This window comes from Leptonotus elevatus, chromosome 1 (genome assembly GCF_054856555.1).
Source record: "Leptonotus elevatus isolate MCC_2025b chromosome 1, RoL_Lele_1.0, whole genome shotgun sequence".
NCBI lineage: Eukaryota > Metazoa > Chordata > Actinopteri > Syngnathiformes > Syngnathidae > Leptonotus > Leptonotus elevatus.
The window spans coordinates 27,877,018-27,893,758 of NC_141239.1; the positions used below are offsets into that span (position 1 = coordinate 27,877,018).

At 41.6% G+C, this 16,741-nt stretch overlaps 2 protein-coding genes across 5 annotated transcripts; one reads left to right on the forward strand and one right to left on the reverse strand.

Annotated features, from left to right (window-relative positions):
- Positions 1-191: 191 nt before the first annotated feature.
- LOC147181462 (G protein-coupled receptor family C group 5 member C-like) lies at positions 192-4,261 on the reverse strand. Of its 4 annotated transcripts, none has more exons than XM_086091844.1 (5): positions 3,943-4,261; positions 1,487-2,486; positions 912-950; positions 720-823; positions 192-647 (listed from the first exon to the last, which is right to left on the reverse strand). In XM_086091844.1, exons 2-5 carry the CDS (start codon positions 2,463-2,465, stop codon positions 552-554), a joined length of 1,218 nt encoding a protein of 405 aa, XP_085947970.1. In that variant the 5' UTR covers positions 2,466-2,486; positions 3,943-4,261; the 3' UTR covers positions 192-551. The 4 variants fall into 4 exon arrangements, with proteins under 4 accessions (XP_085947970.1, XP_085947961.1, XP_085947987.1 ...); XM_086091835.1 differs by having other exon boundaries at positions 192-668; XM_086091861.1 differs by lacking the exon at positions 912-950.
- Positions 4,262-8,865: 4,604 nt separating this feature from the next.
- On the forward strand, positions 8,866-16,022 carry btbd17b (BTB (POZ) domain containing 17b). Its single transcript, XM_086091823.1, has 3 exons — positions 8,866-9,132; positions 13,078-13,363; positions 14,311-16,022. The coding sequence occupies exons 1-3, from the start codon at positions 9,045-9,047 to the stop codon at positions 15,383-15,385; spliced, it is 1,449 nt and encodes a 482-aa protein (XP_085947949.1). The 5' UTR covers positions 8,866-9,044; the 3' UTR covers positions 15,386-16,022.
- Positions 16,023-16,741: the final 719 nt, after the last annotated feature.

Genomic DNA, 16,741 nt, shown 5'->3' on the forward strand with positions numbered 1-16,741 from the left:
AAAGCACTCAAAATCACTTTTGAGTAACACAATGCTTCATAATGATCTGACAAAAATGTCAGACATCTTTTAATGTGGTGGAAAACGGAGCATCTATCTTTTTATAGGCAGAAATTCAGATTTCACCATAATGTGCAAGTGTGTACCTAATCAAATGTCTTTCCAACAACTCTCACAATGGCTTCAAAATGTGCACTGTTTATATGGTCATTACGTATTTTATTATTTCAAAGCACTACAGGATAATGTGGCGTTCAAGGACAATGAGATTAACAAAATAATCCAACAAACAAAGGCCTCTTTCCTCACAGCAAGTACACTTCATACCAAAACACAACAGCGAAATCATAACCTCATGATTGTAATAATCCAAACTTGTGAATAATAACTAACTACCATGCAATTAAGTCCTTGGTGAAAAAAAAAATAGTTTCCTCTTTGGGATTTTATACAAAAACAAACCACACAACAAACCAGAGAGTAGATAATCATCTCGCCAAGATGGTGAAAGCAGGCAGGCTGCTGTGAACTGCATGCGTGCGATATGGTTGCTAAGAGCCCGCTGAGCGACCCAGTGAGCCGCTGCTGCTGCCACCGGCGTTCAGAGAGGAGGCCGAGGCGCGGCGCATCATCGTGTCCTGGTCCATCTGTGTGAGCACAGCCCAGCGCTTTATTGAAAGACAAAAGCGGGGATTGATTTTCAAACATGAATCACTCACCTTGGTCAGACCTTTGGCAATCAGGGCGATTTCAGTGGGCTGGTAGACGCAACTTCGTAGTTGACCGTTATAAGCGCCGTATGGCGACATCGGCTTTGATGGTACTGATGAAGGAAAATGTGTTAAAAGGACTGCAACATGAAAAATCAACTTTTTGGAGCTTTTAGCCATGTTAAAATGCTAATATCTCACCAAAAACATGACCAAAGTTGTGTTTTCCTCCATTCGCCCCTGTATGAGAAATTCTAGGTTATTCTGCTCTCCAAGCACCAGCCCCCCCCCCCCCCCCCCCCACCCAACCTGAGAAAACGAGCTGTTGGCACGGTTTGACGTCATTGCGTGCGGCCCCACCCCCGCACCGCCTCTGCGGACTAAACGCACGCCCACTTTCTCTGAGACCTCCCTCCATGGGATAATGACAAAAGTAGCCTTTATCAATAAACATTCTGTACAAATCAATTCAAAGCAATCAATTATTCTTCACATCTGCAATGCCAAACATTTGCGCTAATCAATTTAAGTGACAAATTCCATAATGCATCTTTATATACTTTTATGGAATTAACTATAACTATAGTGAACTATAGTGAATATATCAGTTTTTAATTTTGCCAATAATATACATGAGCTTTCGGAGTTCATTTCAATTTATTTTATGTTGGTATTACAGTACAGAAGAACGCATGTCGAACAGTGGTCTGTTTATTGTAGTTTAGATTATTACAAAATATTTAGTGACCTTTTTATAATATAAGATATCTTCTTACCTGTTGGAGGCTCCTCCATTGTGAAGGCTTTATTTTCCATGTAGACCGTCTGGTGGGGGGGCACCTGCTCCTTGTGAATGTTGTCGAACACCAAGCTCCTGGCCGGATAGATGTGGTCGCCATCGTGAGGGGGCTCCAGGTCCGGGTCCTGCTGTGTCAGTAAGCAAATCTCCGGGATGGCGTACAGGAGAAGGAAGACCCAAGCATTGGACACCACGGCCACAGCCAGGGTGGGATCGTCCCAGCTGACGTCTCCCACTGCTCGGTTGCCGCCGACGTACATGGCGATCCAAGCCACCCAGATGGCCACGGTGAAGAGGGCCGAGACCAGGATGAAAGCTCCATCTCGGCGCCATCGCTTGTGCTTGTGCGTCAGCGAGGGCACGGCCATCAGTACGGCGGCGAGCAGCAGGACCATCACGTAGATCAGCGCCATGACAAAGTCCTGGTTGGCAAAGTCGCACGACAGCTCGGAAGCGTCCGTACCACTCGGTGGGTTCCGGACTACGGTGATGAGGAGCCACTCCGTGTTGATGATGATCTCCACCAACCAGAGGCCGAGCGCTCCCAGGCAAAGCATCCAGCTCCTGGGGCCCCGGCCCCGCCTTTGCAGCAGGATGAGCCACAGTCCGTGCATCACCAGGCAGGCCAGGCATCCCGAGAACAGGACGCCAAAGAGGAACCTGCGCGCCACGCAGCTGGTGGAGTAGCGGCCCACCACGAAGGCGAAGGCGAGACCAAAGAGTCCGAGGGTGAAAACCAGAACGCCGGCCTGCAGGGCCACCATGCCTTTCCTCTTCTTGTCCGTCACAAAGGGCAGGCAGGCCATGAGGATGACGAACAGGACGAAGGAGGTGAGCACGCCGGTGGCGGCGATGGCCTCCACCGCCACCCCCCACACGGCCGTCAGGTCACACAGGTTGTAGTATATGGAGCCGATGCTGGACCCGCATCCTTTGGGCTGGCCTGTCAATGCCATCGCTTTTGTGCAGGTACGATGCTGCAAACACAAACACTGCTAGTCAGTTTGGGTCACTAATACAATTTTTAGAAGCACTGAACTACATTAACTCTGATATTATAATATTTGCTCCTTAAAGTTGTATTCATTTTTTTTTTCTTTGGGCTGCATTGCTTCCAGTTCATGTGGATGTGAAATTTGCTTTTACCCAATCAGATTTTAGCCTTTGTGTTGCCATGTGAATTAATCTGCCCAGGGCCTTCAGAATCAGTAGTCCATGTCAACTGTTTGTTTGTTTTTAACTAATCAGATTACAAATGTGTCCTCACAGGGCAAATCTGGCCTTCCATTACATCAGAATTAAGTCGAATTCGTTGGTCAGAGCAAAACTTGTTCGAGCCAGCCTTGGCAAACCACGTTTGAAGCAATCTGCACACATGAATCTTTGGTGAGTACTGTGTACTGTAATGTATTTGATTGAAATTGTCCTGTTATTAATTGGTAAATATTTTTAGTCTACACTGCTTAAGAAGGTACCAAATACACAGGCCACCACTGTATACTACTTTAATATAGAACTACAGGGAGGTCATCGGTTTGCAAAGGTCCCGGCATACGATCAATTAGAATATGCCATTTTTTGTTTTATATTTGTGTTTTTCATACAACTATTAACTGCAATTGTGACATTTCTACTGCATTACCATAGGTTAGTGATAGACTACGAATCACATTGCATACTAATATATAATACATATATATATAATATATAATACATAATATCTATATATAATATATTTTGAAGGTTTATAATAATAAACCTAGGTTTGTGTGAACGCCACAGGTGAAAGCTCTGAAATGTTTTGGGAATTATATTTCTATCTGATTCAGGAGCTGAGATATTAATTATTTAGTAAGCATTAACAATCATTTCCAGGAAAACTTCAGGTTGTTGGGGGTGATTCTAAAGTCACCCATAGGTTTAAGATGCATATTTTGGCAGGCGCTTTAGATCTTAATGAGTTAAACAATATGAGTTCTAAATGGGTGAGTTATTTTTATTTTTTTATTTTTTTTAACTCTACACCTGTAGAAATCTTTTGGTCAATCAATCATATTTTTATTGTGATGCCAGTCTTCTAAATGTCAACACAAATACTAAACCATAATCCTCCTTGCAGACCATATTGCACTTACTCATTTGCATTCTGAGAATTGTTGTTTTAAGCACAAGGAATTGTAGTCCATGAAGTTACACATCAGAAACAAAAGCAAGGGCAAAATATTACATATTTGACATCATGATAACATTTTACATTCATATCCACTGTTGATTTCTGGGAAAAACATCAAAGAACATCTTGAAATTCTAAGTATCAATATGTATTTTTAGAACCATATAATGCATAAATAATATTAGGAACATCATTTTGACTATAATACTTCCCAAAATTAATTCATGAAGCAACATTAGTTAGCCTTTTTGGTGTCCTACCTATGCAGTTGGCAACAGGTGATTCCAGGTAGACGTTTGGCTCAAATGTCTGAATTCTGTTTTTGACAAGTGCTGGGCTCCTCAAGCAGATAATCCGACCAATTTTCTGCTCACTGACTCACTTTCCCGGTGGAATCATGCAGCAATCCCCCAATCCGCCCACTCCTTCCCAACGGCTATTGCACCATTGTGTCATCGGCCCACTGCTGGTCCCGAGCGGGTCGCGTTCCGTCAACTGGAGCCGTCCGAATAGACCTCACTTCACCACCAGCGCCGCACGACCGCCGCCCTCTTGTTAAGCATCCGACCTCTTTGTTGCTTGCAGCTTTGCATATTCTGCGAGATTAGGAGTCGGCCTGCTTATTTGTTCCAGGCGGTTTATGGGGCCAAACAAAGAGGCCACTCACCTCCTTTCAAGTGGGTCGTTTCCACTCGAGTTTGTCCTTCGCAACCGGGTCAGAATGCGTTGTTGTCACGCACAGACTGATGCTGATTAATGGCCTTTTATTATTAGCCTGATTCGATCACTTTTGTGATGTGGCTTCCTCTTTAGGTTCTCAGCTGATTCACATCCATTAGGTATGGAACCTAATCAGTTATAGTTTTGTATGTGTTGAGGGTCACAAGATAATATCAATAATAATAATCACTATTATGACAGCACTACATACACACATACAGCACTGTATATACATACATGCACTATTGACAATTTGGGTACTATTTGGAAGTTTTCACTTTGGGGTGTAGTCACTCTTGTTGCCAACAGTTTAGTTCAGAAAGTTTTAAGGGGACAGTGAATATATATATATATATATATATATAGAGAGAGAGAGAGAGAGAGAGAGAGAGTGATTGATAGATTTTTGTCTTGGCTCACAGCCCGGATTCTATGCAGCACGCCTTCACCTCCATTTCGAGTCTCTACCAATCCTTTGGTCTCCAGGTTAACATTCAGAAAACTGAGGTCATGTCCCAACTCACTACCCAAACCTCCGCACCCCCCCCCCCCCAGTTTTCATATAAATGGCATTCCACTGATCACAGTGGCTTACTTCACCTACCTTGGCCCCACCTTGCCCTCATGCTGTTCCCTTGACACTGAACTGCACACGCTTATCAATAAAGCCTCATCATCCTTTGGTCGCCTACGCAGCAGGGTCTTCGAAAACATACACTTGAAGGTCAGCACCAAGATTGCCGTGTACAATGCAGTATGTCTCTTCACTCTCCTCTACGGGGCCAAGTCATGGACCCCAAACCGCTGGCATATCACTTAACTGGAGGCTTTCCACATCCGCTGCCTACAGAAGATCCTTGGCCTGTCCTGGGAAAATCGAGTCCCCCATACAGACATCCTCCAAGAATAGCAACTCCATCTGCATGGAAGCAGCCGTGACTAAGAAGCATCTTCGGTGGATTGGACACACCATCCGCATGCCTGACCACCGTCTGCTCCGCCAAGTCCTCTTTTGCGAGTTGAGAGGCGCAAAACACTTTGCTGGGGGGGCAAAAACGGCATTTCAAGGACTATACCAGGGACCTCTTAAAGTGTGTCAACATCAGCACCACGCAACTTGAAACTCTGGCACTTGACAGATTAGCTTGGCAGATCACTTGTGCCACTGCATTTATACAAATACATCAAACCATCCAAGACCGACGATCTGAGAGGCGCATTACATGGCGACTCAGCTGATCCCACAGGTTTTCAATAGGATTCAGGTCTGGAGAAAGTGCCGGCCATTCCATTTGAGCTACACCAGTCTACAACAGCCGTTCCCTAAAGATGCCACTTCAAAGAGCTGGAGCGTTGTCGTTTGTGAATTTTGCCGTTAAGCTATTCATTTGAGAACAGCAACTTGTGCAAAAAGTACTGAAACATTTAACGGTTGGACATGTGCGTTCAAAAGCTTAGAGAAGGTCACATTAAGTTGAAATTTCACCTGAAAGCCAAATATCCCTAAATTAATTAATTAATTAGGTTATTTCGTTATTATTATATAGGTGACGACAGTCCTGTACTGTACATCTAATTTAGAGTGCCACCTGGTGGACAAATCCTCATAGTTGACCCTAGTCGGTGTCACTAAAAGTGATTATGCAATCAAATAGACAAGGTTTGATTGATCTGTTGAAAGGCAAGACACTCACCTAATATTAATAACAATATTTGAATCCCTTAACTTTCATACACGCACACAATCCTTTTCAAACAAAGACGGGAGGCATATTAATTTGTTGTCAAATCATCAGAATGCTGTTGTGACTCATCGTGACATCTTTAACATCTAATATTTTATTTATAATATGTTGTCGCTGTCCAACAAAAAGCATGTTTGTCCAAAATGTATTTCTTTAAAAAGCTGCAGCCCAAACTAAAAACAGAAACACAAAAAATATTTTACTGGAATACTGTATATACTGTAGACCTTTTTTAGATGTTGACAATATAGGCTATCTATTTCCAAAATAAGCAAAGTGCATATGAAAAGCCTATGTGGGTGTTGTTTTGTAGTCCTAGTTTGGTGTGGGTTAAAGGGGAGGAGGCGCATCCCCTCCAGGCCCAGTGCAGGATTAAGGTCATCCAGGACACCTTTTTTGTCTGAAGCTCGTAGCTGGCATTTTGCCTACACTAAAAGTCCTGTTTGTATTGCGTGATGGAGCCTCCTGGGGTGCATCGATCTCTTGGTCGATATACATATCCAGCAATTGACAAATTAGTACCCCTAACACCCCCCTACACCCCACATATTTTTTTTCTATTTTTTTAGCAGATTTTTAAAAGGATCCCATCACCAAGGAGAAAGCAATGTGACCTTAATGAAGGACATACTATCCCCACAGGCATGCCGAGCAACATCGCAGTCAGACAACTGATAAACACGCAATGCTTTTCAATTAGTAACATCAACAAATACTGTAAAAGTTCACATATTTCATTTAACTTCATTGAAGGGCTGTAACGTTAAGTTATCCGTCGATCTTGTTGATTACCCCTGAATAAAGTTCAGCTGTTGGTATAGGCTGTAGTAGGCCTGACAGGTCTGTCCGTCTGTCTGTCTGTCTGTCTGTCGAGCTAGCTTTCTAGCTCTCTAGCCATTTGTCAATTTGCATTCTTGTCCATTCTTACGTCCTTGTGAACTCCTGAAATATCATCTGTCACGTCACATGTTCCGCTCTAGTTATGCATAAACCAAGACACACGTAAAACCCGGATGTTGTTTTTGTCTATACTAGCTCAATTCAAGGATGCATCACTTAGTAACTTGTGAAAACTTGACTGAGAAAATACACATTTTTTCCCGCCCTTTTATCATTTTACGGAAATACGCCAGAGCTAGAAGGACTGGGGTCGACAAGTACACAGACTAGCGTTCTTCGGAAGTAGACTACGTTCCCAAGTGGGCCTACGTTCTTAGGAAGACCGAGTTCATAAGACCGTACTCTCTTATTGATAGAGAAACTGCTATCTATCTATCTATCTATCTATCTATCTATCTATCTATCTATCTATCTATCTATCTATCTATCTATCTATCTATCTATCTATCTATCTATCTATCCATCCATCCATCCATCCATCCATCCATCCATCCATCCATCCATCCATCCATCCATCCATCCATCCATCCATCCATCCATCCATCCATCCATCTTTAAAACCTAAATGGAACAGAATCCTATAACAGTTTCGATATATATTCATGGTAGCTGTGAAAATCTCCTGGGGTGATAGAAGATGGCCCCATTTATAGTGTCCCTTCCATACAGACTCTGTAGTCCAGTCTTGTCTGAGTTGTCTTCATTAAGGCCACTCCAGCTCTCCTCTGGGAGCCTGTCAGGTTATTCATAGCGGCGGCTAGGGTTGGGGTCTCAGTCTTGCATTTAAAAAAATTTTTTTTTTACTGTGCTGTTTCCCTCAAGGCTTTAGCACAACCCACTTCCATCTAAAGTGATGCTATGCATGTTCTGTCTCCAACGGGACATGGCGCATTGTAAAACACAGCACATTTGCATTTGATTGGACTAATGGTTCGAGTGGTCGATAGGTCAGATGAGTACAGTTACAGTATGTCCAGTATTTAACAAGGATTTTGTCCTTTCTACACTACTTCAATAGATGTGACAAAACAATGTGTGTCAGATTTTTGCTCACAAGTTAAAGCAAAAAACTGCCTAAACAACGGCTCGTATCTCAAGGCGCCATTGTAAATATTATCCATCCATCCATTTTCTATTTATCAAAAAAACACACACACAAAACCATAAAAGGGATTTTGAAGGTTATATTTCTTTATCTCCATATTTAGCAACAAAATAGTCCTGCATGTCCTTGGGGATGCACTACAATATGTCAGTCACGGCAAATTAATTCATGTAAATGATACTGAAACCTGAAGGTGACTAAAAGCAATCCTGATTGACACATTCAGTTTCAATTAACCGAGTTTTGCATAAATTGAAATGAGCAGACCCAGCACAATCAAATTATCCTCCCATTAGTTTGGTAAACACTGGGATCAGAGAAAGTAATTAGTTAAAACACACACACGCACGCACACACACACACACTGGAGGCCCCATAAATGGATTATGAAACTTGATTGACTGCCATTAGCTGAGCAAATTAGAGCCTTAATTATATTTGGCAGATAGTCTCAGTGGCAGTCTGCTGTGATTAAAGCTCAAATGTCTAGAAATAGAAACCTCACATAGAGCATTTTTAAAATTCCAGATACTCTACGTGCGGTGTGCCATTAAAAGATGAATATCGATTGTTGATAGTGCCTCTACCCCCACAAAAAAACAAAAAAACATTAGGCCCGGTCCTTCGCCGGCTATACTGATCGATGGCATATAGCATCTAAACGGGAGGAATTCAAAATCAAAGCCGTCGCTATGGCAACGCCCCTGCCAGATTCCACCAATCAATGGAGTCGGCCGGGGTTTGCGAGATGCGCCAGCGAAAGGCCGGCGTCCTACATAAAGCGTGCGGGACGGGAAGCCGGGCAGCACACACACACACACACTCACACACGAGGGGGCAACACACCTCTGTGCAAACAATACCGCAGTGAGAGGACTGTTCAGGAAGCAAGATGATGCCCTCCCATGATCTAGGCTTGCTTTTTGGGGTCTCCTGGACCACATTTCTTTTCTTCAGCCACTTTATAGCAGTTAGAGGAGGTAAGAACATTTATTTATTTTTTTACTTTACTTTGCTTCTTTTCCTTAATATTGTGAATGGTGGGAGGTGTGGTGTTGCTCTTTCCCAGTCCAGCCTCCCCCATAATGTCAGCGGTTAATAGGGCAAGGCTTGAGTGCCCAGCCCCAAGGCAAAGGACTGATGGCTTGGTTGTCTATTCTACTCACGCTGCCCGCTTCCAAGACACGAGAGTCCATTTGCTAGCTGGCTTTGTGCCCACCCAACAATACATTAAGGAGGCTGAGGGGGGGAAAAAAGCTTCTCTTGAAGAAGAGGCCCCTTTTTTTTTAAATTGATTTTGACCACATGAATCCACATTGTTCTCAACTAAAAGTTAATCTTCAGGGTATGATTCTGAAATATGAAGGCCGTCTAACAGTTTCTGTTCTGGTAAGATTGACTTTATGGACAGAGATACTCTGTGTTGAGGACTTAAATGTGTAGCCATGAACTTCAAGGTTTCTCTTCATTCAAGAAATTGGAGCAAGGGACAGCTGCACATATGAATACAAAAAGGTGGTACCTTGTATCTTGGGTAAGGTTTATTGGTTTGGGAGTCTTTGTAGTGAACACGAAAAGTAAAAAAAAGTGTTTATCAAGATTACTCTAATCAAAGTTGATAAACTGTCTCGTCTTGGCCTTTATTATTTATCTATAAGACCAAAATATGTGCAATGAATCTGATGTTATTTTTTAATAATACAGATCAATTAATTTACTGCTTGTGTTGGTAAATAAATACATAGAAAGAGGACTTTAAAAAAAATCACATATTAAATCACAATCGTTATTGAAAGGGGGAATAAAATGCAATTTCATTATTTTTCAAAATCATTCATGCCTGGACAAAAGTGACCCAAGATATGAGCTATCATTCGGCCTTTTTTTTTTTTGCTTTGACTCTTAAATATATATTTTTTAAAACATCAAGTCATTTGATGCTACCCTTAGTTTAAGTTTACTGTCAAAATCAATATTAAAGTGGGAAAACTGCACATGGTGTATTTAAAACAAGCACACAGCTTAGTCTTTAGTCCACTAGCTTAATATGAATGCTAACACAAAATTGGAAATGCATAATAACCCTTTACAGTAATCACAGTCATATATTCTTTATTCTCTGTGAGGAGCTGAGCTGGGAGGGGCCTATATCCATTTGTGAAGTGTGGCAAATACTGTTTCGTTCTAATCATGCCATTCAATAACGTGTGGATTATAGAGTGCTATTTTTATGAATAAATGTATTTATTTATTTGAAATGTTTTGCTTTTGGGGGTGGGGTGGGGGCTGGCGGGGTTTGGGGATCAGGAATAGGGAATGATGATTTGACTGAGATACAAGTGACTTGAGTTACAAGTGTGGTCATGGATTGAATTTAACTCATCTCAAGGCACCACTGTAGTTCCTACTCACAGTTCAGTACATGCAGGGGAGTATGACTAGATTTTCATTTTTTTCTCGTCCACTGCTTGTGTTAATTGTCTTACCTGAGGCAGGTTCACATTTGAAGACAGGTTAGAGTACAACCTTGCCCGCTATATATATACGTTTTTCCAAGCTGCCAAGCCCATATCTCTTTACAGATACTATACTTACTCTGTAAAAACTCAACATCATAGTTTGACTTCATTCTTAAGAAGTTTAAATTAATTAATTAAATTAATTTAAACCCACTTTAAATTGGTTGGGTTTTGAGCTGCCACATTCCTTTTTGTACAATGTAAATCACAACTTGTCTGATCTTTTCTAGCAATTGTTTGCAGTAACACTTTGTTCCAAACAATTGCATGTTGATAGAAATGTTACATACATACATAAAACACAGAAATATTCACTTAATCCGACATTAAGCGGGACATATGATGGAAAATGCTATTTATGTATGTGTTTGTATCAAAAAAAATAGTTGGGTCGCCACTCTCCAGAGTGTCTGCCCACTCATGTGTAAAATTAAACAACCAATAAATGTTTTGTTTTCTCTTTGGTTGTAATTATCCTAAGGTGGTTTTGCACCAGGGGTGGCTAGAGCAGGGCAGAGTAGACTAGCCAACAGTTGTATTTAACTCAGAATACTGTTTCTTTAGAATAATAATTGTTAAACTAAAACGTAAACTTGCAAATAATAACACTAGTTAAGACAAAGTACCAAGTAACAGGTGAGTAACTTCTATTACTTTTTCTTTTTTTTAAGGCAGGACCAAATGGGCTAAAAAAGGGAATAGCAATGTGCAAAATCAGTTATTGCCAGCATTATCGCTTACAATCATAATAATAATAATAATAAAAATAACACCAAAAAAAAGGGCAAATCCAGCCACAAAAAAAAATGGCTTTGATACTTTGCTTAAATGTGAAACAGCACAAGTTCTGGGCATAGTTCTTGTAGGCTGAAATGTGGACATCTTAATGCAGACACAGATGACAGTGTGTGATGTAACTGTTCTTCTTTGTAGTCTGTACGTTAAACATACATTGAATGAGCGGCCAGGAGTGTCTAACTGTGAGGTGAATTCTTTCATTTGCTGTTTATGCCACACTTCACGTAATTAGTATTTGCAAACTGCGCCTGTGTGGGGCCACAAATACTTTGTTGAGCCGCCGGGCTCTGTTTGGTTGATGACAGTCAAATGTCATAAATGGTTACGTTGGATTCGAAAATAAATCATGCGAAAGCACCCGTGCCTCTCCGACAAACCAAAACAGATAGATCGCGCGCAAGAAATACTAGATACTGTAGATAAAAAATAGAAATAGTGTGTGGAATTTAGCTCAGTGAAACAGTAAAAGCAGTGTTTCTAAAAGTATGTTGTGTTAAAGCTACTCTGACAAATACAATTCATCCAAAAAGTAATGAGAATGCAATTAATACATTCCAGCCCTCAAAAACCACCCACAATTTGTTGTTGTTTTACATGGGTTTTCATGGGGAAACATGCATATAACAGTAATGTACTGCTTAAAAACAAACAGTAAAAACATTTGCTCTTCACATAACTTCAGACACAAAAATTGTGAGTACAACATAACACAACTGTACCTAATGTATTGTCCTTCCTTGTTCTTTTCTGTGGGGTTGGGATTGGCAGTTAGCACCTTAATGGCCACCAACCGACATTGTTCTTCCACTCCAAGGAAGCCAATGTGAATGGATGGTGGCTGGATGTTGTGCTATCTAGTGGCTTGGGTCTGAAGCACGGCCATGTTGCTGTCTGTGCATTTTATTGCATTAGAAAAAGTAAAGAAGAGGACTTGAGGTGAAATAATGCACGTGTGTCAAAACAGGATTCCCTAGTATTAAAAGTACGATGTATTTTTGTCTTTTGTATGTTGAATTCTGTGTTCTCTGGCTTCCTTCATAGGTGTGAATGTGAACGTTTGTCTATATGTGCCATGTGATTGGCTGGTGACCAGACCATGTTGTTATTCGTCTCTCGCCCAATCAACTGGGATAGGCTTCAGCTCACCCATGACCCTATCGAGGACCAAAAAACAAGATGGATGGATAATTCATTTTGCTACTTGTTAACAATGATTGTCTTTGAGCTTTGATGAAGACTTATGAAGCATCGCTCGGAGCCAACTGTGCATTTTTTTTCTTCCTCAAAACCTTGTGGTGTCAATTTTCTTTTTATTTAGTTTTGGAGATGTGGGAAAGCCCTTAAGGCTGAGGATAAAATCTTCACAGATGAATAAGACACATCTCTGGTCCGCCATGTCTCATCTTCGCCAAAAGTTCTCACAGTCTGCACTTGAGTAGAATTACAGATACTAGATGAAAAAAAAATGGCTAAAGTAGGAAAAAAAAGTATAGGCCTACCTCTGAAATATACGAAAGAAAGAAATTATAAAGGGGGGAAAATATTATCCACGCAGGCAATAACAAAGTATTTTTACTTAATTACTTTCCACCATTTGTGTGTCCACAGCTCCCCTGAAGCTGGAGGCGCCCCCGGACATGGGGGCCACCGTCCTGAATCACTCCATGGGACTAGTGCAGCGTATGGAGGGCCTGCTGGCGGCGGGCAACGGCAGCGACGTCACCCTCCGCGTGCACACCGTCAACACGGATGAGGTGAAGGTGATCCAGGCCCACAGCCTGGTGCTCACCATGCAGAGCGACGTTTTTGAGGAGCTGCTGCTCAGCCGCAATGGCAGCATCGTGGTGCTGAGGGAGGCGCCCGACTGCGCCGCCGTCTTTGACAAGTTCATCCGGTGAGGAGGACTCAGCAAAAAACAAAGTGTGAATGATTTTTGAAGAGTTGGATAATGAATAGACTTTTCTGCTGCTCGGATGAAAGTTTGGAAGATGAATTGCTGAACCCTGTGATACACTATGGGCCTGATTCACTAAGGTCCCAAATAGTGCATGCAAATTGCGTGTTCAATTACTCTCACAGTTACACGCAAGAGTGATCACCGTACTTACAAGAGGGTTTTGCATTTTTGATAGTGCTGATGATTTTCACCATGGACCATTAACACAAAAAATAGTTTAAAGTGATGGAATTGGAAGTGGAAGTGGAAGACAAATGCTAACTACATCAAAACTCGGTTTTTGTTTTGTTTTGTTTTATAACTCATCCCGAGTGCCCATCCTGCATATCACTGGATTTAAAACTATGGTTGTAACACCTAAAAAAAAACCTCTCTGGGAGAAACCATCAGTGCATTCTAACAGTCCAGATGCAAGGAAACGCAGAGTTGAAAATAGTTTTTTTGGGTCAATGGCGATATGGCAATAGACAATACGTTGCACTAAGTTTGGTTCCTGACATTTCAAAAATGTTGGAAACACCTCTTCTCCCTTTCGCCTCTCATTTTGCCTGCACCTCCTCATCATGTTTATGCACCATGGTGCCGTTTGCAATTCATCTCATGTTTGATAAATCACAATGTGTGTGCTACATTCATTTGTGTAATCAAATGCACTGTGTGGAAATTTTGCATATATTTTGAGTATGTCCACCTAGTAGATTTTCAAAAATCAGTACGTATGTACGTTGCTTTTCCACTGTAGTTTTTTTTATTTTTTTGACATTGCCTTGCATTTGAGGCTTGCAATCTAAAACAGGACAGTGTGGGCTTTTGGGTGACTCAGATGGGAAACATCAGAGTACTGTTTTCTGCCATTTTTCAGTGTGTTTGGGTTCTTTCTGCAGGTACTTGTACTGTGGTGACGTCTCCGTGCGTCTGGACCAGGCTATTTCTCTGCACAAGCTTGCCAGCAAGTACCACGTGTGGAGCTTGCAGCAGGGCCTGACCCAGTACATGACCCAACACTTGTCGAGCGACTCCCCCACAGGCCATGTAGTTGGTTGGTACAACTACGCGCTGCAAACGGGGGACGTGGGCCTGCGGGACAGTTGCCTACAGTATCTCTCGTGGAACTTGTCGTCGGTGTTGCAGAGTCAGGAATGGAGCTCGATCAGTGAAGAGCTGCTCCTCTCCTTACTCCAGCGCTCGGATCTCATCTTGCAGACGGAGCTGGAGCTCTACGAGGCCCTGGAGGCCTGGATCAACCAGAACCAACCTGTTGGCAAGACGACGGAGACTGCCCTGAGGTTGGTTCGCTACGGCATGATCCCACCTCAGTATCTCTTCCGTCTCCAGAAGCAGTCCCCCCTCATGCAGAAGTATTACGAATCCATCCGGGACCTCCTCTACCTGGCCTTCCAATTCCACTCGGCATCACCAATCACTTTGGCCAAATACTTTGACGTCAACTGCAGTATTTTCACGCCCCGCAATTACCTGTCCTCCTCCTGGGGCTCCCCTTGGATCATCAACAACCCGACGCGTGACGACCGCAGCTTCAGCTTCCAGACTCAGTTGGGTCCAAGTGGCCACGACTCCAGCAAACGGGTGACGTGGAACTCTCTGTTCTCCCCTCGCTGGCTCCCCCTAAACGCCAGGTCCACCTACACTGAAATGGGAGCCATGCAGCCCACCCGCACCGACGGAGGCCGGCCGAGGATCATCGTCACGCCGGCCACGTCCAGTCCGGACTTTGCAGGGGTGAGCTTCCAGAAGACAGTGATCGTGATGGCCAGGCAGCAAGGCAAAGTGGTGGTCCGCCACGTCTACAACTTCCACCAAAGCACGGAGGAGGTGGGAGACTTCCTGGTTGGCGCCGACCTGCAGCGTCGCGTTTCCGAGTACCTGATTGACAGCTCCCTCTATCTGCACATTGTGATAAAACCGCTCTACCATACCTTGCTTGTTGCGAAGAAATAGATCGCAACTGTGGGGGTCTGCCCCACACGCGCGCACACACACGCACACACACACACACAGTTGTACTCATATCGCAGCATACAAACATTTGTCATTACTTTGTGCATTAATAGTTTTCCAAATATTTCCCAAAAAAGGAAGTTTTATAGTTTTTCATGCACAAAACCAAAATCATTGTACTGTATTTGTTCAGGCAAAGTGTAGTTTGCCAGTTTTTTTCTTTTTCCTTGAATGTCTTCCTTTTATTGCTTAGAATTCAAATATAATGTCATACCTTTGTATTTATTTATTTTAATTTTATCGCTAGTCAGGTATAGATGCTTAGTTCATAGAATATTAAGTTACATTTAGATACATGTTGATGGAATTACAAACTCATTTTAGCATTCCTTTTTGTTCAGTAGATTCTGTTTATAATAATTGAGAATTGAATTGCAGCTTGAGTTTTTCCTCCCTATTTATTTTGACATGTACATTTTAGCAAGATTTAAATAAAGCTCCAACATTGGGAAACTGAGAGACTGTAAAAGTCATAGGCTGGTTCAACATAATGAACAAAAAGGAGTATTAGAAAAAAAAATATTGTTGAGTTATTACAAAAAGTTGTGATGTTTCCAGAATAAAGTTGTTTTATCACAATAAAGTCCACACTTTCTACTATTTTCTCATGTGGAAAAAGTCAAAGTTGCAAGAATTGAGTTGAATATTTATTACGGTGAAAATATTATATAAATACTTTTCTCCTTAATGTTGTGAGGATCAAGGCACATGTGTGTGATTGTGACTTTATTCTCGTTATGCGGAAAAAATATTTTAAGAAAAATGTATCAATATGATAGGGGGAAAAATCTAAGAATATCAGTCATAATATTCCAACTTTATTTTTGTTATACCTTAGAAAAAAAGCTATAATTTTGTGTAGTATGTAGTAATGTTATGGCATCAAAATACTATGCATTAAGTTGTATGTTTACACTAATACAATTGAATTGGATTAACAAGTAGAATATATATGGATGGATAGACATTAATACAACAAAAGTTTTACTACTCCGAAAATAAAGTTGTAGATGCTACAAAAATGACGATGCAGTCAAAATATTACAACTGTATTGTCATTATGAGGACAAAGCCAGAATGTTATGAAAATAACGTGGTAATGTAAATTGCTAAATTACCATAAAAAGTATTGTTAAGCCATCCATCCATCCATTATCTGAACCATATATCTTCATGAGGGTTGAGGGTGTATTAACAATAAAGTAAAAAATATTATAGAAAAAAAATAACATTACAAGAATAAATATTTTACAAAAATAATAAATAATTTTACAAGAATTTGAGGAAGGATAAATT

What these genes read in the sequence shown, in the direction of transcription:
- btbd17b (XM_086091823.1), top strand. Translation starts at nt 9,045, where the DNA reads ATGATGCCCTCCCATGATCTAGGCTTGCTTTTTGGGGTCTCCTGGACC. An exon ending in CTTTATAGCAGTTAGAGGAG is followed by an intron (nt 9,133 to 13,077) that starts GTAAGAACATTT and finishes GTGTGTCCACAG; the next exon opens with CTCCCCTGAAGCTGGAGGCG. An exon ending in GTCTTTGACAAGTTCATCCG is followed by an intron (nt 13,364 to 14,310) that starts GTGAGGAGGACT and finishes TTCTTTCTGCAG; the next exon opens with GTACTTGTACTGTGGTGACG.
- LOC147181462 (XM_086091835.1), bottom strand. Translation starts at nt 2,465, where the DNA reads ATGGCATTGACAGGCCAGCCCAAAGGATGCGGGTCCAGCATCGGCTCC. An exon ending in CAACTTTGGTCATGTTTTTG is followed by an intron (nt 824 to 911) that starts GTGAGATATTAG and finishes TTCCTTCATCAG; the next exon opens with TACCATCAAAGCCGATGTCG. An exon ending in TTGCCAAAGGTCTGACCAAG is followed by an intron (nt 669 to 719) that starts GTGAGTGATTCA and finishes CTTTCAATAAAG; the next exon opens with CGCTGGGCTGTGCTCACACA.